Source organism: Thalassophryne amazonica, chromosome 11 (assembly GCF_902500255.1).
Source record: "Thalassophryne amazonica chromosome 11, fThaAma1.1, whole genome shotgun sequence".
Taxonomy (NCBI): domain Eukaryota; kingdom Metazoa; phylum Chordata; class Actinopteri; order Batrachoidiformes; family Batrachoididae; genus Thalassophryne; species Thalassophryne amazonica.
Genome location: NC_047113.1, coordinates 69,887,373 through 69,911,225, shown reverse-complemented (window position 1 = coordinate 69,911,225; position 23,853 = coordinate 69,887,373). Strand labels below are relative to the sequence as shown.

General features: G+C 43.5%; 1 protein-coding gene and 1 pseudogene across 3 annotated transcripts in view; one reads left to right on the top strand and one right to left on the bottom strand.

The window, feature by feature from the left end:
- LOC117519696 overlaps positions 1-23,853 on the bottom strand; it is a 366,295-nt pseudogene that overhangs the window by 62,695 nt on the left and 279,747 nt on the right.
- glrbb (glycine receptor, beta b) overlaps positions 1-23,853 on the top strand; it is a 107,506-nt gene that overhangs the window by 60,484 nt on the left and 23,169 nt on the right. For all 3 annotated transcript variants that reach the window (XM_034182106.1, XM_034182105.1, XM_034182107.1), the window contains exons 5-6: positions 21,502-21,728; positions 22,908-22,990. In XM_034182106.1, the coding sequence (XP_034037997.1) occupies positions 21,502-21,728; positions 22,908-22,990 (310 nt within the window). The remainder of the gene's footprint in view (positions 1-21,501; positions 21,729-22,907; positions 22,991-23,853) is intronic.

Genomic DNA, 23,853 nt, shown 5'->3' with positions numbered 1-23,853 from the left:
CCAAACCATGATGACATACCCTGACCAGATCCATTTCTAATGGGGAAATGTATTACGCTGTCTCCTGTTTTGTTGGCTAATAGCCAACATTTATGTGTCAAGACAATATTGAGTGCACGTTTTACTAATTGTGGCCACATTTAAGTAGATCGTGCCTTTGTTTTACTCAAGCAATGCTTAAAACATGCGCACAGTATAACAAAACGTGGGCACATTCTCTCCACATCCAAAACATTTTGCGATGACACTTCCATGGCTCTGTATTAAGCCATGGAAGACTTCATAAAATTTTGGAGGTGACCCGGATCCGAGTCTGGATCAAGATTTCACTTTATATACACTTTGAAGGATTATGTCAAAACCATTTCACGGATTCTCACCAAATCTGCACCACAGATAGATATCAGGTCATGGAAGACTCTACTGAATTTTGGAGGTGAGCCAGAACTGAATCCAGATTCTGAATCAAGTTTCACTTTATATAGTCTTTGAACAATTACATCAAAACTACTTCACGGATTCTCACCAAATTTTCACCACAGATACATATTAGGTTATGGAAGACTCCATTAAATTGTTTATTCATTTGACAAGTTAACGTTTGGCAAATATATGATGAACTGACAGCAAAAATCAACTTACAGTTGTATCACTTGTGTTTACGGGCAACTTACATGTTCTTACTAGATTTTTATTTATTTATTTATTTTAACTAGCGAAGTACATGCAACATGCAGATTAGTGACGGACATTTTCCTCTGAATTGTGCATGACAAATGTAAATCAGTTTGTCCACTGTGCATGCTCTAAAACTTACAGCTGCACTTCAATTATTGACCGCACGGTCCTTACTTTCCAAAATCAATTTCAGTCAAGGTATAAAATTTTAATTATCCTTGTTGAGACTGAAGTGTGAATGAACACAAAGAAAGGTATGCTCCCTTTTGCAGTACAGATTTATTTGAACTTATGTAAGCCAAGAAAAGATAAACATTTGTGGGATTTTTTTTAATAGTTCCTTGTTCACAAAATCTCCCACCATAAACGTAAAATATATATGTGGTTTGGAAGGATTTGGAGTTTGGATTGCAGTGATTTCTGAGCCATGTTGCAGAAAATAAAATACTGATATCAATCAATCAATCAATTTTTTTTTATATATATGCTATATACTGTAGCACTATAGTGCTATGCAACACCAAAAGTGGTTCCCTTATGAATACTGGTTATTTTCTATTCATAGAGGAGCCACTTGTGGTGCTTTTTAGCACCACTTTTGTCTCTGTTGTTTTTGGTCCTGCAAGTCTGTTTATGCCTGATTGAGAAAAATAACTGGAAGAGAGGAGATCTGAGTTTGGCCAAGTATGATGGAATGTTTGAGCATCAGCCAAGGACAATGATTTGTTTTTGAAAAAAAAAGGTTAAAAATCAAGGTCACAAGCCACATGCTTGACAGTGCAGCAGATAACAATCATTCAAATAGTGATAAAGCATCAAATCCGGCACAAATACTCCTTAGACATGAACTCTTTTGAAATTAGAGATTAGCCACCTGAATTTTCAATAGGCAGCCAGGTATGAGTCAATTAAATAATTACACAGGGGTCAAAATTAAAAGATGCTCTAATCATATTGAAAACTATATCACATTATTCACTTGATCATAACAATTCCAAAAAGGTATAGTTTGGACTATCTGTGACTGAATGTTATGGGGTAAAATATATAAACACACAATATTCTCTTATCTGTTGCACTATGACTGAAGAGGAGATTTAGAATAACGATTTTGATGCAGAGTCATCTCTGATCTGCTGCAGCGAACCACAGTCACAAAGAGGGCGAATCCTTTGCCAGCCACTTTGCCAAGGATTTGATGAAGAAGTAATTACTATTTTGAAAAATGGTTGAAGATATACCATATGTACACCATGTAGTTACTTTTAAGCACGAATATGAAGTTGTGTGTCGCCTTTCCATTCATCACATGATCTTTGACAAAGTTTAAGGTGAAACAAGGTTACAGATGGTTTAACTCAATGTGTAGTCATTGTCATTGAAATATGGGAGAAGGGTTGTATGTTAGTTTTGGACAAAACTGATCAAATGTCAAGGCCACATAGAACCATATATTATAATATCACTGAATCAGAAAAATAATTTACACAGTTCAGTGTCAAATATATTAATGTGGGTGTTGCATTCTGAGTGCCCCTTCTTGCTCTGTGTGCATTGCTATTTACGAGGGCTGTCCATAAAGTATAGGTCCTTTTTATTTTTTTCAAAAACTATATGGATTTCATTCATATGTTTTTACGTCAGACATGCTTGAACCCTCGTGCGCATGCGTGAGTTTTCCATGCCTGTCGGTGACGTCATTCGCCTGTGAGCACTCCTTGTGGGAGGAGTCGTCCAGCCCCTCGTCGGAATTCCTTTGTCTGAGAAGTTGCTGAGAGACTGGCGCTTTGTTTGATCAAAATTTTTTCTAAACCTGTGAGACACATCGAAGTGGACACGGTTCGAAAAATTAAGCTGGTTTTCAGTGAAAATTTTAACGGCTGATGAGAGATTTTGAGGTGACACTGTCGCTTTAAGGACTTCCCAGGGTGCGAGACGTCGCTCAGCGCTCTCAGGCGGCGTCATCAGCCTGTTTCATGCTGAAAACCTCCACATTTCAGGCTCTATTGATCCAGGACGTCGTGAGAGAACAGAGAAGTTTCAGAAGAAGTCGGTTTCAGCATTTTATCCAGATATTCCACTGTTAAAGGAGATTTTTTTTAATGAAAGACGTGCGGACGGGTCCGCGCGTCGGCTCGCAGCCTCCGCGACGCTCCGCCACAGGAAAAACACCTCTGTTGGAAGCCTTAAAGACAAGTTGGAACATGTCCAGCTGTTAAACAATTTCTCATATACTCACTCCACTGAAAGCCATCAAAAGCCGCCTGGATTTTACAAATGGTTATCAACACGGAGGTGTTTTTCCTGTGCCGCCGCTCCGCGCCGTCAATGATCCAGGCAGGAGGCGGCGCCGGACTGGGAGCACAGAGGGGTGAGGTGTGGTGTGGTTTGATCTTGGAGATGTGGAACACTGGGTGGATCCGCAGTGAAGCTGGGAGCTGGAGGTCACTGCGGCAGGGCTAAGGACCTTGAGGATGCGGAAAGGTCCGATGAACCTGTCCATTAGTTTCGGCGACTGTACCTGAAGCGGGATGTCCTTTGTCGACAACCACACCTCCTGCCCGGGCTAGTATGCAGGGGCCGGGGACCGCCGGCGGTCTGCATGGGTCTTGGCCCTCGTCCGGGCCTTCAACAAGGCAGAACGGGTGGTGCGCCACACCCGACAGCACCTCCGAAGGTGGGCCCGGACCGAGGGCACACCGACCTCTCCCTCAACCACAGGAAATAATGGGGGCTGGTACCCCAAACACACCTCAAACGGGGAGAGGCCGGTGGCAGAAGACACCTGGCTGCTATGCGCATACTCGATCCAGGCCAGGTGGTTGCTCCAGGCCATCGGGTGCATGGATGTCACACAGCGGAGGGTCTGTTCCAACTCCTGGTTGGCCCGTTCTGCCTGCCCGTTCGTCTGTGGATGGTACCCGGACGAGAGGCTCACGGTGGCCCCCAGTTCCCTGCAGAAACTCCTCCAGACATGAGAGGAAAACTGGGGACCACGATCTGAAACCACGTCAGTAGGGATCCCATGCAGACGGACGACGTGGTGAACCAGGAGGTCCGCTGTCTCCTGGGCTGTAGGGAGCTTCGGGAGGGCCACGAAGTGGGCTGCCTTGGAGAATCGGTCCACTATCGTGAGGATGGTGGTGTTGCCCTGGGACGGTGGGAGGCCCGTGACAAAATCCAGGCCGATGTGGGACCAGGGGCGGTGAGGCACAGGAAGCGGTTGGAGCAGTCCTTGGGACTTCCTGTGGTCAGCCTTGCCCCTGGCACAGGTGGTGCAGGCCTGGATGTACTCCCGGACGTCGGCCTCCATAGACGCCCACCAGAAGCGCTGCCGGACAACTGCCACGGTCCTTCGCACCCCCGGATGACAGGAGAGCTTGGAACCGTGACAGAAGTCTAGGACCGCAGCCCTGGCCTCTGGTGGGACGTATAGTTTGTCCTTTGGTCCAGTTCCCGGGTCCGGGCTTCATGCCAGGGCCTCTCAGACGATCTTCTCCACGTCCCAGGTGAGGGTGGCCACGATAGTGGACTCAGGCAGGATGGGCTCCGGTGGATCTGACAGCACAGTTTTGACCTCCTCTTCGTGTACCCGGGACAAGGCATCCGATCTCTGGTTCTTGGTCCCGGGGCGATAGGTGATCCAGAAGTCAAAACGCCCGAAGAACAGTGACCAGCGGGCTTGCCTGGGGTTCAGCCGCTTGGCGGTCCTGATATACTCCAGGTTCCGATGGTCAGTGAAAACTGTGAATGGCACAGACGCTCCCTCCAACAGGTGTCTCCACTTCTCAAGAGCCTCTTTCACCACAAGGAGTTCTCGATTGCCGATGTCATAGTTCCGTTCAGCCAGGGTCAACCTGCGAGAAAAGTAGGCACACGGGTGAAGAACCTTATCGGTCTCTCCGCTCTGGGATAGCACGGCTCCTATCCCTGAGTCAGAGGCGTCCACTTCAACCACAAACTGGCAGCTAGGGTCGGGCTGCACCAAAACTGGCGCAGTAGAGAACCGTCGTTTCAACTCCTTGAACCCGGCTTTGCACCGATCCGACCAGGTGAAGGGGACTTTTGGAGAGGTCAGGGCTGTCAGGGGGCTAACTACCTGACTGTAGCCCTTAATGAACCTCCTATAGAAATTAGCGAAGCCGAGGAACTGTTGCAGCTTCCTACAGCTTGTTGGTTGGGGCCAATCTCTCACCGCCGCAACCTTGGCCGGATCAGGGGCGACGGAGTTAGAGGAGATGATAAACCCCAGGAAGGACAAAGACGTGTGGTGAAACTCGCACTTCTCGCCCTTCACAAACAGTCGGTTCTCTAACAACCGCTGCAGGACCTGACGTACATGCTGGACATGGGTCTCAGGATCCGGAGAAAAGATGAGAATATCGTCCAGATATACGAAGACGAATCGGTGCAGGAAGTCCCGCAAGACGTCGTTAACCAATGCTTGCAACGTCGCGGGGGCGTTGGTGAGGCCGCACGGCATGACCAGGTACTCAAAGTGACCTAACGGGGTGTTAAATGCCGTCTTCCATTCGTCTCCCTTCCAGATCCGAACCAGGTAATACGCATTCCTAAGATCCAGCTTAGTAAAGATTTTGGCTCCATGCAGGGGGGTGAACACGGAATCCAACAACGGCAACGGGTATCGGTTGCGAACCGTCCGCCATCCTTCTTGCCCACAAAAAAGAAACCTGCACCCATCAGGGAGGTAGAGTTCCGGATCAGCCCGGCAGCTAATGAGTCCCGGATGTAGGTCTGCATTGATTCGCGCTCAGGTCGTGAGAGGTTGTACAGCCTGCTGGACGGGAACTCAACGCCTGGAATCAGATCAATGGCACAATCGTACGGATGGTGCGGGGGAAGGGCGAGTGCCAGATCCTTGCTGAAGACATCAGCAAGATCGTGGTACTCAACCAGCACCGCCGTCAGATTGGGAGGGACTTTGACCTCCTCCATAGCATATAAACCGGGAGGAACCGAGGATCCTAAACACACCCGATGGCAGGTTTCGCTCCACTGAACCACCACCCCAGACGGCCAATCGATCCGGGGATTGTGCTTCAACATCCATGGGAAGCCCAAAATCACGCGGGAGGTAGAAGGAGTCACAAAAAACTCGATCTCCTCCCGATGATTTCCAGACACCACCAGAGTTACAGGTTGTGTCTTGTGCATGATTAAAGGGAGAAGGGTGCCATCTAGTGCCCGCACCTGCAATGGCGAAGGAAGCGCCACCAGAGGGAGCCCTACCTCCCTTGCCCATCTGCTGTCCAGCAGATTCCCTTCTGACCCCGTGTCCACCAGTGCTGGGGCTTGAAGGGTTAAATCCCCGCTTAGGATTGTAACTGGGAGTCGTGTGGAAATATGTGTATGTCCCACGTAAATGTCTTGGCCCACCCTTAGCCCAGTTTCTAGGGGCGGGCGTTGGTGTTTAACCGCTTGGGGCAGTCTCTCTGCAGGTGCTCATTAGAACCGCAGACAAAACACTCCCCGCGGGCCAGCCTCCTCTGTCTGTTAGGTGGTCTAAATGTGGCCCTGCTCGTGTCCATAGCTTCGTCAGCAGGGGGAGCTGTAGCCACACGGAGCATTGAGGCTGTGGAGCGTGGGGAGGGCGGAACCTTTTCGAACCTGGAAGGGAGAGGGACGGCGCGTGCCCGGCCACGTCCTTCATCTCGCTCCCGACGGCGTTCCTCCAACTGATTGTCTAACCGTATAACGAGATTGATAAGTCCATCTAAATTCCGCGGTTCTTCCTTAGCTACCAGGTGCTCCTTCAGGACTGACGACAGTCCGTTTATGAAGGCGGCGCGGAGCGCAACGTTATTCCAGCCAGACCTCGCAGCCATGATGCGGAAGTCGACTGCATATTCGGCTGCACTCCGGCGCCCCTGTCGCATTGACAGCAGCACTGTTGAAGCGGTCTCTCCTCTGTTAGGGTGATCAAACACTGTTCTGAACTCCCTCACAAACACAGTATAAGAGGTAAGGAGCCGTGAGTTTTGCTCCCAAAGCGCTGTAGCCCAAGCACGTGCCTCACCACGAAGCAAGTTAATAACATAAGCCACCTTGCTGGCGTCAGACGCGTACATCACGGGTCGTTGTGCAAAGCGAACACTGCATCAGAAAGTCCGCGCACGTCTCCACACAACCCCCGTACGGCTCTGGGGGACTTATGTATGCTTCAGGGGATGGTGGGGGGGTTCGTTGAACGACCAGTGGAACGTTAATATCGGGCACAGGGTCAGCAGGAGGAGGAGCCGCAGCAGTGCTCTGATCACGCGCTTCCACCTGTGCGGTGAGAGCCTCCATCCTGCGATTAAGGATGACGTTTTGCTCGGTCATCAAATCCAGCCGAGCGGTAAAGGCGGTGAGGATTTGCTGCAACTCACCGAGCATGCCTCCTGCAGACGCCTGTGCACCCTGCTCTTCCATTGGCTGTCCAACAGATGGGTGACGCCCCTCGGGATCCATGACGCTGGCCGAGATATCCTGTTGGGGAAAGTGTAGTGACACGGACCCACAACAGAGGGCGCAAATGAACGGACAATGAAAGAGTCAAATATGAACACTTTACTGTTGTGAATAAGCACAACACAGAGGAATGTGAAATTTTACAGACAGTCAATCACAAGGGTGACGTGTGGGCAGGCTCGAGGATAGAAGACATCTGTCCTGAGATGAACCAGAACCACACGATTTCCTCCGCCACCGAACCCGGAGAATACTGGAGCCGCCAAGTCCCGAGTCCCCAGGTGGCCACCGTCTTCGAAGGTCGGATCTGGTACTGCTGGGAGGGAGCAGAGACAATAAGATATGGGTGTGTGCACACCCAGTAGCAACAACGGTGGGAATTCCACCTCCACCTCTAACACACACTCGTGCAGCTCCTGTCTACCCACTTATCTGGTAGAGGTGTGCAGCGGAGCCGTTGCTGGTCACACCGAACGCCGGTCTCACAGACACGGAACACCACGTCAAAACGGCTGCAAAAAAGAGTTCAGACTGATACACAGTTCACTTTCAAGGCTGAGAATACTACCTGAACGGTTTGACGATATCTCGGCGATGAGGTGGAGATGACGTCCGGGTTTTATGGAGTGAGATGATGAAGCATGAATGAGTGACAGCTGTCAGGAGATAATGAGTGACAGCTGTCACCCCGGCTGTGTCCGTGGCGGCAGCGCCCTCTCGTGCCTGAAGCCCGCACTTCAGGCAGGGCGCCCTCTGGTGGTGGGCCAGCAGTACCTCCTCTTCTGGCGGCCCACACAACAACAAGGAACAAATGCTTAAAAACATTTAATCAGACAAACAAGGGGAGAAAAAAAATCTAAAACAAAAATCTTACAACACCAATAAACAAAAACCAAAGATAAATAAAATAAGGAGACAGTGCACTCAAATTCCCCAGAACAATCCTCAAATTCCAACAACACAACATAACGGAGATAAGATATACACGTGGGCGGGATCATCCCGAACATCCGGACAGCCCCCACAGTGGAGTGTTTTAAGTCTCATCTGAAGATGCACTTTTATTGTCTGGTTTTTAACACTGCGTGAGTTGTGCGGTCCTCTGTTTTATTGTTTGGTTTTTACTGTTTTTTATCCAGGTTGATTTTATTGGTTTTATCTTTTGTATGCTGTATTTATTTATTTCTGTTGATTTTATTATTTTTTAATCTTTGCATGTTTTATTTATTCATTTTATTATTCATTTATTATACTTCTTTTTTTTTTTTTTTTTACAAAATACTCTCTAAACTGTAGTCATTTGTGTCTTTCTAGTAAAACCCAATTTGATGGCTGTGCAGGTTTTGTCAACTATTGGTTTACTTGCAGTCAAAATATACTGAAAACAATCCATGGTTGTCAGCTGGTTGTGAGAAAAAAAATATTTTAAAACTAGGGGAGGTGATGGTCTAGTGGTTAAGGTGTTGGGCTTGAGATCAGAAGATCCTCGGTTCAAATCCCAGCCTGACTGGAAAATCACTAAGGTCCCTTGGGCAAGGTCTTTAATCCCCTATTGCTCCTGGTGTGTAGTGAGCGCCTTGTATGGCAGCACCCTCACATTGGGGTGAATGTGAGCCATTATTTGTAAAGCACTTTGAGCATCTGATGCAGATGGAAAAGTGGTATATAAATGCAGTCCATTTACTATTTAGTTTGACAATCTGCTGAATTAATTTATGGTAATGGTAATTTATCAAGAAAAGCCTTCAAATTTGGACTTATAGTTCTTATTACATATATATATCTATCATCTATTGAAGTGCTATAGAAATGCAGTCATTTACCATTTACATCTGCCAAGGATGTAATAAAATGACCTGCATTTATTTGTCTGTCTGTCTGTTAGAAGGATTACGTCAAAACCACTGCACAGATTTTGACAAATTATTCTCCACAGATAGATATTAGGCCATTGAAGAACCCATTAGCTTCTTGAGTTGATCTGGATCCAGATCCGCATTCTGGATCAAATTTCACTTGATATAGGCTTTGAAGGATTACTGTCAGCAGGATTATGCCAAAACTACTGCACAGATTTTGACAAAATTTTCACCTTTCACCACAGATGCATATTAGGCCATGGAAGACTTCATTAAATTTTGGAGGTGATCCTGATCCGAATCTGGATTCTGCTTGAGATTTCACTTTATATACACTTTGAAGGATTATGTCAAAAGAATTTCAAACATTCTCACCAAATCTGGACCACAGATAGATATCAGGGCATGGGAGACTCCACTGAATTTTGGAGGTGAGCCAGACCTGAATCCGGATTCTGAATCAAGTTTCACTTTATACAGTCTTTGAACAATTACATCAAAATAACTTGATGGATTTTGACAAAATATTCACCACAGATAGATATTAATTAGGTTATTAACCCTCTGGGGCCGACACTGTCGTATACGATGGCTGAGACCAAGCTTTACTAAATTATAAATAACTTTTGAATGATATGAGATAGAAACTTACTTTTTTTTTTTTTTGCTGAAAAGTTAACTCCACGGACTTTCGAGCCAGCCATCGGCCATCTTTGTACTCCTCATAGAAGCTGTGTGATGACATGCACAATGTGAGTGTCCAATTGGAACTAGTTCACTGTCACATGGTTTTCCAAAATCAAATCGTAGGGCAGATTTACCTCACGTGAAAAGCCAAAGATCCTTTTGATGGGTGATATGTTACTAGTTGGCCCGTTTGAATAGCCCCCTGGGTGCTCCAATGAGTGCATACTATTAGTACATACTCAGTGCACCCTGCACCATTACGCACAGCCATCAGTGAAAGCAGGAACACACGGAGAGCCACTCATGACAAGCTCATGTGCTCAAACAAAGAGTGTGTAACTATCAGGATTGCTCCACTAGTTTGCATGTGAATGTTACTGGATAACTCTGTTGCTTGCTCTGCGTAAAGCACTGTTTACCATATCAATGGACAACAAAACGCATAAACCATTTTGTATATATTGTTCAAAATGTGCATTTGTTTATGTGTTTATGCATTTTGTTTATTGTTTGAACATTTTTGTTATACAGCCTTTCACACAAGACCTCAAATGACCTTTATAAAGTGTCAAACAGTTGTTTATTATAGTTTGCTGTGTGTTTTGAATACATGTGTGTGGAAAATTATTTTTCGCTGTATTTTTTCCTTGCCTATTTTTGATTGTAAACCTTTATTACACTTATAAAACACAAAACAAAAACATATATATTCTGAAAGTACAGGTTGTCCTGAAAAAAAGAGACATAAAACTTGATTGTGGGATGCAGGGAGAGCTGTTAACAGAAATAAAACATTTATGCCAGGCGAGTGAACTATCCAGAAAATGCCCTCAGACCCCAGAGGTTTAAAGAACCCATTAACTTTTGGAGTTGATCTGGATCCAGATCCAGATTCTGGATCAAGTTTCACTTGATATGGGCTTTGAGGGATTACGTCAAAACTGAATCACAGATTTTGATTAAATTTTCAGCACAGATACATATTAGGCCATGGAAGACTCAATTAAATTTTGGAGGTGATTTGGATCTGGATCTGGATTTTGGATCAAGATTTCCCTTTATGTAGGCTTTGAAGAATTATGTCAAAACTACTTCACGGATTCTCACCATATTTGCACCACAGACAGATATTAGGGCATGAGAGACTCCACTGAATTTTGGAGGTGAGCCAGACCTGAATTCAGATTCTGAATCAAGTTTCACGTTATATAGTCGTTGAATGATTACATCACAACTACTTCACGGATTCTCACCAAATTTTCACCACAGATACATATTAGGTTATGGAAGATTTCATTAAATTTTGGAGGTGATCTGGATCCAGATTCTAGATCAAGATTTCACTTTATATACGATTTGAAGGATTACGTCAAAACTGCATCACGGATTTTGATTAAATTTTCAGCACAGATAGTAGAGAAGCTTGAATCTTCGACTAGACTGGGTTGCTTGACGCGAGGACATTTCGCTTCAAATCGCAGAAACTTCCTCAGCTAAAATACTTGCTCTGGAAGTCTGACTTCTGTCTGACTCTTGTAGAGAAGAATAAAACAGAAGCCAACAAAAGCTGGAGTTTTAAACCTAACCAGACCCCTCCTACTCAGAGGCAGACTGCTATAGGCTAGTGACTAAACAGTAGCTCTAATTAGCAACTATTGTGCTGTAGTTAGCACACCTAATGGCAGGACAGCTGTCCCTCTAATGATGGGATGGATGCCTTTCTGATGGCTCTCTTGATGACGTGAATGACTCATTACCATGAACAAAAGACTGAAACTCCTTTGACCCGAGTACTCCATTGTAAACAGGGGATAAAGTGTGTCTCAGACCCCCTCCCCGGTTAAGGCTGGGTTTCAAACGTTTCACAAAGAATGCCTCCTTGACCCCTCTCTCAAACCATTTCTTCTCTCTGGCTAATATTTTAACTTCCTTGTCCTCAAACGTGTGGTTAGTGTCTTTAAGGTGGAGGTGAACCGCAGACTGAGGTCCACTGGCGCCCTCTCTGCGGTGCTGGTATAGCCTTTTGTGTAAAGGTTGCTTCGTTTCACCTATGTAGTGTTCGTTACAGTTTTCCTGACATCTGATAGAATACACTACATTGCTCTGTTTGTAACTAGGGATCATGTCCTTAGGGTGAACTAATTTCTGTCTCAAGGTGTTAACCAGTTTAAAGTAAACTGGGATTTTGTGCTGTCTGAAGATCCTCTGTAGTTTTTCCCCTACTCCTGCTAAATAAGGGAGAGACACTCCTCTTCTTCTTGTCTCCGTCTCCTGTCTATCTGGTCTCTTTGTTCTCTGGGACTTCTGCACTTTGTCCAGGGACCATCGTGGGTACCCACATACTGAGAGGGCTTTCTGCACAGATACAGCACAGATACATTCAGCATGGATACATATTAGGCCATGGAAGACTCAGTTAAAATTTTTGAGGTGATCTGGATCCAGATCCAGATTCTGGAACAAGATTTCCCTTTATGTAGGCTTTGAAGGATTATACCAAAACTACTTCATGGATTCTCATCATATAAGCACAACAGACAGATATTAGGGCATGGGAGACTGAATTTTGGAGGTGATGTGAAATCTCTGATTGCTGTTGTTATCATTAATTTAATATATCTGAACTACTAGAACAGCAAAACAAATCATTTGAAGCTGACAAAATTTGCCTGTTTTGGAACATTTTCCATCATAAATAATCAATTACTGATCAATGGAAATGTTCTTCATAGTTTTTGTTTTTTGTTACTTATTTTGTTATAGAATCTATGGTCAGCTTACTGTAAGTCCTTACATGAGGGATATGGTTAGTAAATTTTTGACCTTTTCTCTCTCTGTCCTTTGGCATGTCTGGACAGTGTCTAACTTAAGAGGAATGATCAGTGTCTTACTAAATTTCACGTCAGAGTGAGCAGCACTCAACAAATAACTCTGAGATTGTGCATGCTGGAATGCCAGCTGAAGGAAAATCTCCTCTGACAATATTACTTTTGGCTGCAGTTCACTCAAGTCTGTCTGCACTTAACCTCATGTGTCAAATCCACCAGTGGAGAATTTAACATTGACAAATTAAGATGACAGAGTAACGCAGACATGCATAGTAGTGTGTATGGGGGCACCGCTATGCTGGCGGACCAGATTCACATTTGTGTGTATGTTGCAAAAACATGGCACTCAGATTTCCTTCAGTGTGATGGTGATCAAAGTTTGAACTGTGAGTTGTTTTTGACAGCTGCTACATCAATCACGAAAAATAAGGAAACACTGATATTATTGAAAATTGAGCATTCCTTAACAGCTACAGGTTGGCCTCTTGGACTTTGTCTGTTCTTCTAAAATGTTTTAGATGAGCATGAATTGGTGGAGATATGCTCTGGAGAGAAGGGGAATGAAAACCATTTGGAGAAAAATACTGTCAAAAGTTTGGACACACTTTCCTGCAGGTGTTATTTTTGTACAATCAGTTTTGATCACAAGGTATATAGGTCAACTGCAGCTACTCAGCTGTGTGCAGCAGATAGCCCCCTACAATGAACACTTCTAAGTTCTCTTCCATTCCTCCTTGAGGATTCAAATCCTCGGTGGGCCTTGACCATCACCTGTACGCCTTTGTCAGTCCATCGGTTGCCTTTTTTCTTCATTGTAGTTCTTTTACTTCTTTCTGCTTACTTTCACTTTCTCAAATGTTGCTTGTTGTTGTTGTGGTGTTTGTATGTATGAGTTCAACCAATCAGCATCAACCACCCAGCAGCATTTCACAAGTAAATACCTCACAACCTTGCCTGGCCCTAAATAAGGGTCTGAAAAATGACATTTCAGGGACTGTTCCTGTTGTCAGACCCCCTTAAATGGCCTGCAAGTTCCTGTGGCGGAAACGGGCCTGCAGTCACTTCGTAAGAGTGCCATTGAAACAAAAAATAAAAGCATATAGAGAGACAGAAGGTGGTGGACAAAGGAGGGAAGAGAAGGTAGAAAAGTAAGGACATGAAAATGAGGAGGGGACGTGTTCCCCTAATGCCCGATGGAAAATCAAAAATGAGTAAAGCTGAGCAGAGTCTTGAACCCATCAGAGAGAAGAAGAGACAGGTGGTCACCTCTGTCCCTCTACCTGTCACTCAGATCACAGGACATCTTCTCATCATTTACACCTCCTTCGGCCAACACCTCCTGTGTAGTTAACACATCTGTTTTCACTTTATGATTGTATTTGTCAGGACCAGAAGATTAAGTTGATGTTGTGAGTTGAAATAAATTGTGTCAGTGGTTCCTTTTTTTTGTGCCTCTCAAGTTGGGTTTTTCTCGCTGATTACAGCAGCGGGTGTGTTAAATCTCTCTGGGATTGCAGGCCCCGCTGGCAGCTTGATATGATGCCAAAGAGGAAGATATATTTTCCTGGGTTTTGGAAAGAGGGAAGGTGTGGGAATTGGGTCTGCGCCTCCATCAGAAAAAAGCCAGTGGGAGCAGTTTGAACTGTCGCTTCAGGATGAGTTGAACAGTGGAGTCTGAAATTACATCGTACAAAAAGGATTGCTTGCTTTCCAAAATGAGACATCAACCATTTGACTGTTGCTAGTACAACAGAAGATGCCTGCTGACACCCAAATAAACAGTAGTCTGTGAATCCTATTGAACATCTCTAGAGAGATCTGAAAATGGCTGTGCACCAACGCTCCCCATCCAACCTGATGGAGCTTAAGAGGTGCTGCAAAGAGGAATGGACAAAACTGCCCAAACATAGGGGCACCAAGCTTGTGGCATCATACTCAAGAAGACCTCAGAATCAGAATAGCCTTTATTTGCCAAGTATCTACAAGAATACAAGGAATTTGACTCCGGTTGAATCTGTACTCTCTATGTACAAGCATGTATAAATAAATATACACTAAATAATTTGCAGTAAAAATGCACAAATAAAATGTGCAAATAAATGTGCAGTAAAAGGTGTGTGCAAAGGAGAAACAGACAAACAGATCGAAGTTAAGTTGTACATGAGGTTTATGAATTGGTGAGTTTTTTGGCTAGTTAAATTGTTCATCAGTGTGATGTCGTGTGGAAAGAAACTGTTCCTGCGTCTCGCTGTTTTGACGTACAGAGCTCTGTAATGTCGACCAGAGGGGAGGAGTTTAAACAGTGTGTGTCCAGGGTGTGAGGCGTCTACACAGATGGTACCAGCTCTCTTCTTGGTCCTGGACCAATATAAGTCCTGGATGGAGGACAGCTTGGCTCCAGTGATTTTCTGCAGACCTGACAGTTTGTTGAAGTCTGTGCCTGCCATGTTTGGAGGCAGGAAACCAAACAAATATGGAGATGCACAGGACAGACTGGATGATGGATGTGTAAAAGATGATGAGCAGTTCCTGGGGCAGGTTGAACTTCCTGAGCTGTCTGTGAAAGTACATCCTCTGCTGTGCCTTTTTCCTAATGTTGTCTATGTGGCAGGTCTACTTCAGATCCCAGAAGATGGTGGAGCCCAGGAACTGGAAAGTGTCCACAGTAGACACAGTGTTGTTGAGGGTGGGGGGTGATGATAGTGGGTTTCTCCTAAAGTCTACACCAGAGGACCAACTGTTCCACCTCCTCTCTGTATGTGGCCTCATCACCATCCTGGATGAACCCAATGATGGTGGAATCATCTGCAAACTTCAGGAGTTTAACAGAGGGGGTTCCTGAGGTGCAGGTGTTTGTATAGAGGGAGAAAAGCAGTGGGGAGAGCACACACCCCTGAGGGGTGCCAGTGCTGATTGTCAGTGTGCTGGATGTGATGTTCCCCAGCCTCACCTGCTGTATCTTGTCCATCAGGAAGTTGGAGAACCACTGACAGGTGGGAGCTGGCACAGAGAGATTGGGGAGATTTTGTGGAGAATGTCAGGGATGATGGAGTTGAACGGTGAGCTGAAGTCCACAAACAGGATCCTCACATACATCCCTGCAGAGTCCAGGTGCTGCAGGATGTAATGCAGACCCATGTTTACTGTATCCTCAACGGACCTGTTGCCCTGTAGACATATTGCAGGTTTCCAGCAGTGGTCCTGTGATGTCCTTCAGGTGACTCAATACCAGCCATTCAAAAAACATAATGACTACAGATGTCAGGGTGACAGCTTGTACTGTAGGTATTTAGTTCTGTTATGGAGGGTTTCTTTGGGACTGGGATAATAGTGGAGTGTTTGAAGCAGGAGGGGACCTCACACAGCTCCAGAGATCTTTTGAAATCCAGGTTAAGCTAGGAGCCACCTGATCAGCACAGGCACTCAGACATGACAGAGAGACACCATCTGGCCCTGGACTTGAGGCTGTAATTGCTGCCAAAGGTGCATCAACAAAGTATTGAGAAAAGGGTGTGAATATTTATGTACATGTGATTTCTTAGTTTTTTTTATTTTTAATAAATTTGCAATCCCCCCCCCCCCCAAAAAAAAAAACAAAAAAACAAAAAACAAACCTTATTTCATGTTTTCATTATGGGGTGTTGTGAGTGGAATTTTGAGTGGGGGAAAAAAAGAATTTACTGCATTTTTGGAATAAGGCTGTAGCATAACAATATGTGGAAAAAGTGAAACGGTGTGAATACTTTCCAGATGCACTGTACATACATACATTTGTGTGTGTGTGCACACTTGTTTTCATGACAATTCAGGACATTTTTATGATAACATGCCTTCAATCTCAGATGTCCTAAAATATCACAGTTTTTGGAAAATATGTAACTGTGTTTATCATTTTTGCTCACCTTCAGTTTCATTGCTTACTGGCCAGTTTTGGAACTTAACACACTTTCAGTGTGTTTCTACTGTACTCATAAGTCACATAAACCTGACAGTGTCCTCATATGTAGCAGAAAAAAAATCAGGTTTGACCAAAATATGATTTGACTCAAAATCTCAACAGAGCATGAGTCAGAATCAGTTTGATTCCCAGGTATCCTTGGGAAAGACATATTTCCATTTTTCACAGTTCAGTCTTGATGTGTCATGAAAATGTGTGTGTGTGTGTGTGTGTGTGTGTGTGTGTGTGTGTGTGTGTGTGTGTGTGTGTGTGTGTGTGTGTGTGTGTGTGTGTGTGTGTGTGTGTGTGTGTGTGTGTGTGTGTGTGTGTCATTGTATGTTAGGTGGGCCACCAGGCTTATAAGAAACTGATTTTTTTAAATTAATAATACAAAGAATTATTTTGGGCACCAAATTGGAAGCCTAAGACACTGACTGCTGGGAAAATTGTCAGGGGATGGACACAGGAACATTTCCATGTTACTGAATATGTCAAGGTCTTCATTTACATGCAGACAGTATGGTCCTGCATGACAAATCTGTATGGAATAAGCATTTCTTAAAAACCAGGACCATGCAGGAAAGTGACCTGTGAGGGAAGCCATCAAGAAATCCCTTATTGAATTACAGGCATCTGCAGCTGTGTTTGGAGATACTGTGCATTTTGCCATTATGTTTCTTGCGTCACTAGTTATACAGCTTCATGGTGAAGTTGTATAAACAATGATTTTTCATAAAATAAGTGAAATTTCAGCTACAATTTGCCAGAAGGCAACAATTTGATCTGTTTTCTTTAACAAAAATTCTTCTCTGTGCCCCTCCACCATGAGGCTGCGACTAGTGTTGCACCATGTACAGTTTAGCAGAGTGTAAAGTAGAAGAAAGTATTGCACCACCAACAGTGATTGGATGGTAAATGCCGGTGTTGATCAGTGCTGCACACAGAGCACATACTGCTGTACTACAACAATACACTTTATTCTCAAATGCTTTCCAATGCATTTGTGTGTGTGTTATCTTTCTGCTTCATGGTGTTTTAGATTGTAATTGTATGATAATTGTACATTTTCAGTTTATCTGTGTGAAATACATACATCTGAATAAACATGAAATATCTCGACATAGAGCCCAAACCACATGATAGATCGAGTCCCTGACATGGAAACACACATTTGACCCTTGACCTTCACCTTTTTAAAAAAAAAAAGTGCAACCAAGGCAACAGTCACAGAAGTGGCACTAATGAAGAGATATTTTCTTACCCTGAAAACCCAGAGGCGGGCACACAGCTGGTGTTTTTAGGCTTTATTTGACATGTCATCCATCTTCACACCCAGGATTAAGTCTTTGGAGCAGCTGGTCCCAGAAGAACTTGAGGCGTGTCATCCAAGCAGGCAAAACAAAACCATCCAAATCCCTCCCTGAGTGCTGAGTGCTTCCCTACAGTAGCATGCGTGGTGCACTAATAAGTGTACTAATGAGATATATGCTGTATCGTATTGCTGTCATGCCAACATTTGACTCTTTGGAATTTATAGCTCCCCGTGAGTTGCTTGCATTTAAACATGGTCGTCATGTTTATTTTTTGGTGGAGCTGCAGAACTTCACTCGATGCAAGAAAGATGTCTCAACATCTGTTGTGAGGAATTATTTTGTGATGTGGAGGTGCAAAAAAATCTTCAAGAAAATGTGACTCAGACAAATATGTGGAGCATATTTTAGTTATTGCTTTAATTTTTTTGTTTTACAGTATGTTTTTAACATGTATTTGTAATGATAAAATGACATTTGTTATCACATTGACTAAAAAAGAAGATTAAATACACATCTTACAGCATCATAAATGCTGATTAGAACCCCTTATTAAGGGCCCCTTCAGACATAGTGCAAAGATGTACAACTCAGGGCAACTCTTGTCACAACAACTCGTATGAGCACACCACAAAACATCATGCTGACAGGCAGGCGTGCACGATGCTGGTGCGACAGTTCGTGCATGCAGGAACACAGTGCTAGCCGCTGTGGTTACACATCGTGCAGCTGTTGTGAAAAAAAAAAAAATACATGTCACCCACGGGATTCAAACCCACGCTTTCCAAAAGCTCTGGTTGCCAGTCAGAAACTTTACCGCTGAGCTACCATCACTAGCATGTGAAAGATGCAGGAAACTGCCTGATATCAGGAAGGACATGGATGTATAAAAAAAAAATAAAACCACACACCATATAAAAACACCACATTATATGAATCCCTCTTATCAAGTGGGCAATACAAATATGATCTGTCTGTTCCTCTGTAGATGACCTATGGTCACAGACATACACAGTCATGAAATTACATGAATGAGAAGCAGTTCGCTCGTCTCATCATGTCCATATCTGCTGGTGTGTGTCCAGCTGGCCGGCACACCTGTCCTGCCAGCATGCCACAAGACTTACACCGCGTCATGTGGAACAGAGCTCACGTGGGTGATGTGACAGTCAGATCACCTGTTGCGTGTTATGATCTGACAATCCATTTCAACCTGGGGGCAGCCTGTCAATGGGCTGCAGCGTGTGCACGCTCGCTGCAGCCCGTCACCACAGCGACATAAGTTTTATTTATGTCCATGTGATGACAACAAGCAGACACACGTGCATCACATTGTGTAGTTGTTAGTCCATGTCTGCCCAAACAGAGTACGTCTTGTCCAGCTGGGATGTCCAGAATTATAGACCTCCACAGCTGCTTCAGTGTGTGGACACACCTCCTGTCAGTTCAGCACACACACCAAAGCCACACTCGTGGGGAACTTAGACAAATTTCACTACCAGCATGACAGTGAGTGTCTGCTGACTGTTGTCATATTAACAGTTCGAATGGCCACACATTTTGTAAGTGCCATGCCAGCGGTGTCAGATGTTTGTGTGTTTCACCTGGAATTTGGCCGACACCTGCCATGAGAGGGATCAGTGGGCTTGCATAGTGCACACTCTGTCTTTCAGCCAGTGGTGTGCGCAAATACTTGTAGCAACAGGTGTACAAGGCAGCTGTGTGTGCCCTAAAGACTGCAGAATTAAAACTGAACACAAAAAAACTGACAACTGTCAGGGATCACCTGCTGTTGTAGAGTCCGGTGGAGGTGTGTGTGGAACGGCAGGCTTTGCCGTGACTGATTGATCTCAGAGCTCAATCAACCACAATCAGATTGTTTCAAATGCTGTTATGATGCTGTCAGAATATGTAGATTGAAATCAGATGCAACTGGAGAGCTGTGAGTTTTCCTGAAATTGCCTCATACACCCTCATCACTTTGCAGATGTGCCAGTTGCTATTAGAGCAATATTTATGAGGTGGGACTGGGAATATATATGTTGGTTTTATAAAGTAGTAGTTTTGGGGTAAATGAAAGCTTTTTGCTTGTGTTTAGAAAATAATTTCAGTGATGAATACGCACTTATAGTGGAATAAATCATCATGTTTTAGGGCCCCTTCACACATAGTACAAATGTCAAATTGCGCATGAATTGCACATGAAGCAGGAATCATATGCAATATGTGTAAAATCGTAGCAGCGGCTGAAAGACAGTGTGTCCTGTGAGCGGCACAGGACTATATGATAAGCCAATAGTCCAACAAATATGCCACTTTCAGTCACGTATCAGCAGAAAAACGCCATAACAGATGTCATTTGGTCAGTTATCATGGCACTTTTTCTCTTAAAAAAAAAAAATGTTTCACCTGGAATTTGGCCGACACCTGCCATGAGAGGGATCAGTGGGCTTGCATAGTGCACACTCTGTCTTTCAGCCAGTGGTGTGCACAAATACTTGTAGCAACAGGTGTACAAGGCAGCTGTGTGTGCCCTAAAGACTGCAGAATTAAACCAGGCTTCCCAAAAGATAACTTTTTGACTTCCTTGATATCATCACCTGATGTAACTGACACTTGTTAGACCCAGGAGAACAGAGGTGTATGCAGAAAAAACACTTTCAATATCCTGTGTACTTCCTAAGATGTGGTTATTTAAATAAAACCACACACCATAAAAAAACACCACATTTTATTGAAACTTCCTGACCACTCATCAGGAGGAAGCTGTGCTGCCAGGAGTGTGTGTCTCACATGACGGAGTGCACATGTGTACGTGCATAGAACAAGTGATCCAACTAGCGTGCGAGTGTGTGGCCAGAAGAAATGGTTACTCAGCTGCGTGCGTGTGTTCATAATGCGTGAACGAGCCGCTACCAGCGCGTCGAACAGGTGATCAAACTAGTCTGCAAGTGTGTGGCCAAAATGAACGCTCAGCTGTGTATATGTGGGTTACAATGGCTGTATGAGCCGCTCCGTGCATCCAAACTGAACACAAAAAAACTGACAACTGTCAGGGATCACCTGCTGTTGTAGAGTCCGGTGGAGGTGTGTGTGGAACGGCAGGCTTTGCCGTGACTGATTGATCTCAGAGCTCAATCAACCACAATCAGATTGTTTCAAATGCTGTTATGATGCTGTCAGAATATGTAGATTGAAATCAGATGCTGTAAAAACTCCACGTAGACCACCATCAGATGTGTGTCCCATCTCAATGGCACCAAGAGTATTTTGAACATGTGCAACACACTCGAGACAGCCAAGCAAATGGGACCAAATATGTAGACTGCTCATAGACTGCCATCTTTCGGTCTTCAGACCGCACCTCAATAATTCCTGATTGTGGCCGGATGTGTCATTCTGATGCCATTCGGCCTCAATCAGCATGTGTGATGAGGGTATTAGTATGTCCATGAAGGTTGATCCAGAAACTGCATTTAAAGAATTATTATTATTATTATTATTATTATTATTATTCAGAAGTTAAGAGTTTTAATTTTCAGCCCAATTTTGATCAAATTTGCTTTGGCAAGGTCAGTCACAGGTCAATCATTTGGCTCTAGGTCGAGGTCATTGAGGTCAAATGTCTGATTGCAGTCATCATTGCTACAGTATCTTCATCTCAGCTGTACTATTAAATTACAGTGATAACGTGAATCTCTCCAGGTTTACTATTTTTTTGACCCCAACAGGATTACAGAGTCAACATTTTCCTGCGGCAGCGCTGGAATGACCCCCGGCTGAAATTGCCACAGGATTTCAAATCTGACGCTCTTACGGTCGACCCCAAGATGTTCAAGTGTCTCTGGAAACCCGACCTGTTCTTTGCCAATGAGAAGAGCGCCAACTTTCATGATGTGACCCAGGAGAATATTCTCCTCTTCATCTTCCGTAATGGAGACGTCCTCATCAGCATGAGGTGATGACATTCTGGCTGAGAATAGATATGGTTAATTTTGGGTGTGGATCCACATCAAACAGTAGAGCCATAATAAGCTAAAATAATTTTTTTTTATCCTCCAAATATTGTTTTGTGTATTTAGTTTATGTTTTGTAATTGTTTTTACTATGTTAATGTTATTAACAAACAACAAAATTTACAAGACACTTGCATATTTACAGAATATGACATCAAAATGTAGTATTTATGCAAATGAAAGGAAACCTATTACAGTGCCATTCAAAGGGTTTTGGCACATTCACTCCACACAAAGTCATTTTGTGTATAATCTGATTTGTGCAGTAATTTTCTTTTTGAGAAATTAACGAGTGTTGTTTTTGTTGTCAACTAATGCTCACTGAACCTCAAATTAAATTGACACTGTTTTCCATTTTCTTTCTTTTTAAAATGCAAGCGATGGTTTTCACTCAATGAGTGCACAACCGATATATTAAGTGTTTTTTGTTTGTTTGTTTTTTGCTTGTAAGCAAGTGAGAAATTATTAACACACCAATTTAAATAAATCTGCCAGAAAAGCAGAATGTTGGACAACCTAACTTATTTTAATGTTAAAATAAAATAATAATAACTTTGTATCACTTCACATGATACATTACAGATTAAAATATCTTCAAAACAAGTTTGAAACACAGCAGATAATAAAAGAAGATTAATAAAAAGGATAAAATTACAAGAAAAACATTACACCAATATGATTGAAAATCTAAATGTTGTAGATTGTAGGCAGCCAGAAACAAAACTGTATAACCTTAAAATGTCAACTGAACTCAAAATGTCCCTTGGGCTCCATATTAAGCAGTTAAAAAATGTTTTTGTGCTTAATCAAGAAAGATCGAGCCATTAGCCTGACAAGTGGTTGACTTAAAGTTATGTGATATATGACATTCACACACAAGTCAAAAACCATGATATGTTAATATCAGTGATCAGCAAGTATAGGTGCTATTTAGGTTTCTGAATTTTAGCCAAAAAAAAAAAAAAAAAAAACAGAATATGAGCAATAGAATAAACATAACATGACTTAGATAGAGCTGCATAAAAGCTGATATTAGCTGAGATACTTCAGGGTTTTGAGTATCATGTCAAATGTATGTCTGAGAGTGAGAAAACTTTAAAAAAAAAAATGTCTTTCACCAGGTTGTCGATCACCCTTTCTTGTCCACTGGATCTGACGTTGTTCCCGATGGATACACAAAGGTGCAAAATGCAACTGGAGAGCTGTGAGTTTTCCTGAAATTGCCTCATACACCCTCATCACTTTGCAGATGTGCCAGTTGCTATTAGAGCAATATTTATGAGGTGGGACTGGGAATATATATGTTGGTTTTATAAAGTAGTAGTTTTGGGGTAAATGAAAGCTTTTTGCTTGTGTTTAGAAAATAATTTCAGTGATGAATACGCACTTATAGTGGAATAAATCATCATGTTTTAGGGCCCCTTCACACATAGTACAAATGTCAAATTGCGCATGAATTGCACATGAAGCAGGAATCATATGCAATATGTGTAAAATCGTAGCAGCGGCTGAAAGACAGTGTGTCCTGTGAGTGGCACAGGACTATATGATAAGCCAATAGTCCAACAAATATGCCACTTTCAGTCACGTATCAGCAGAAAAACGCCATAACAGATGTCATTTGGTCAGTTATCATGGCACTTTTTCTCTTAAAAAAAAAAAATGTTTATCTGCTTGAGATTTTAGCCATTATACACACCTGTTATAAGACGGTAATTGTAGTGCAGTGGTAAAGTTTCCATCTGGTAATCAGAACTTTTGTAAATTGCAGGTTTGAATCCCGTGAGTGGCATTTTTTTTTTTTTTTTGACCAGGGTTATTTAACCACGGGGTTCTGTATTGCGTCCCTTTTATTTATTATTTATATCAACCCAGTGATATTCACTAATTATACAGGTGGTTCTCAATTTATTGTTCTCCACATCAGCGGCGCGATGTGGTGCACCACGTCCCAGGTGCTCGCTGTTGGGTATTTTCTCCTCCAAACATTCTTAAACCCTTTAACAAGACAAACAGAGTCAAGAAACACCAGTGAGACAGAAAGTCAATTTTAGCTCGCGAGGAGTG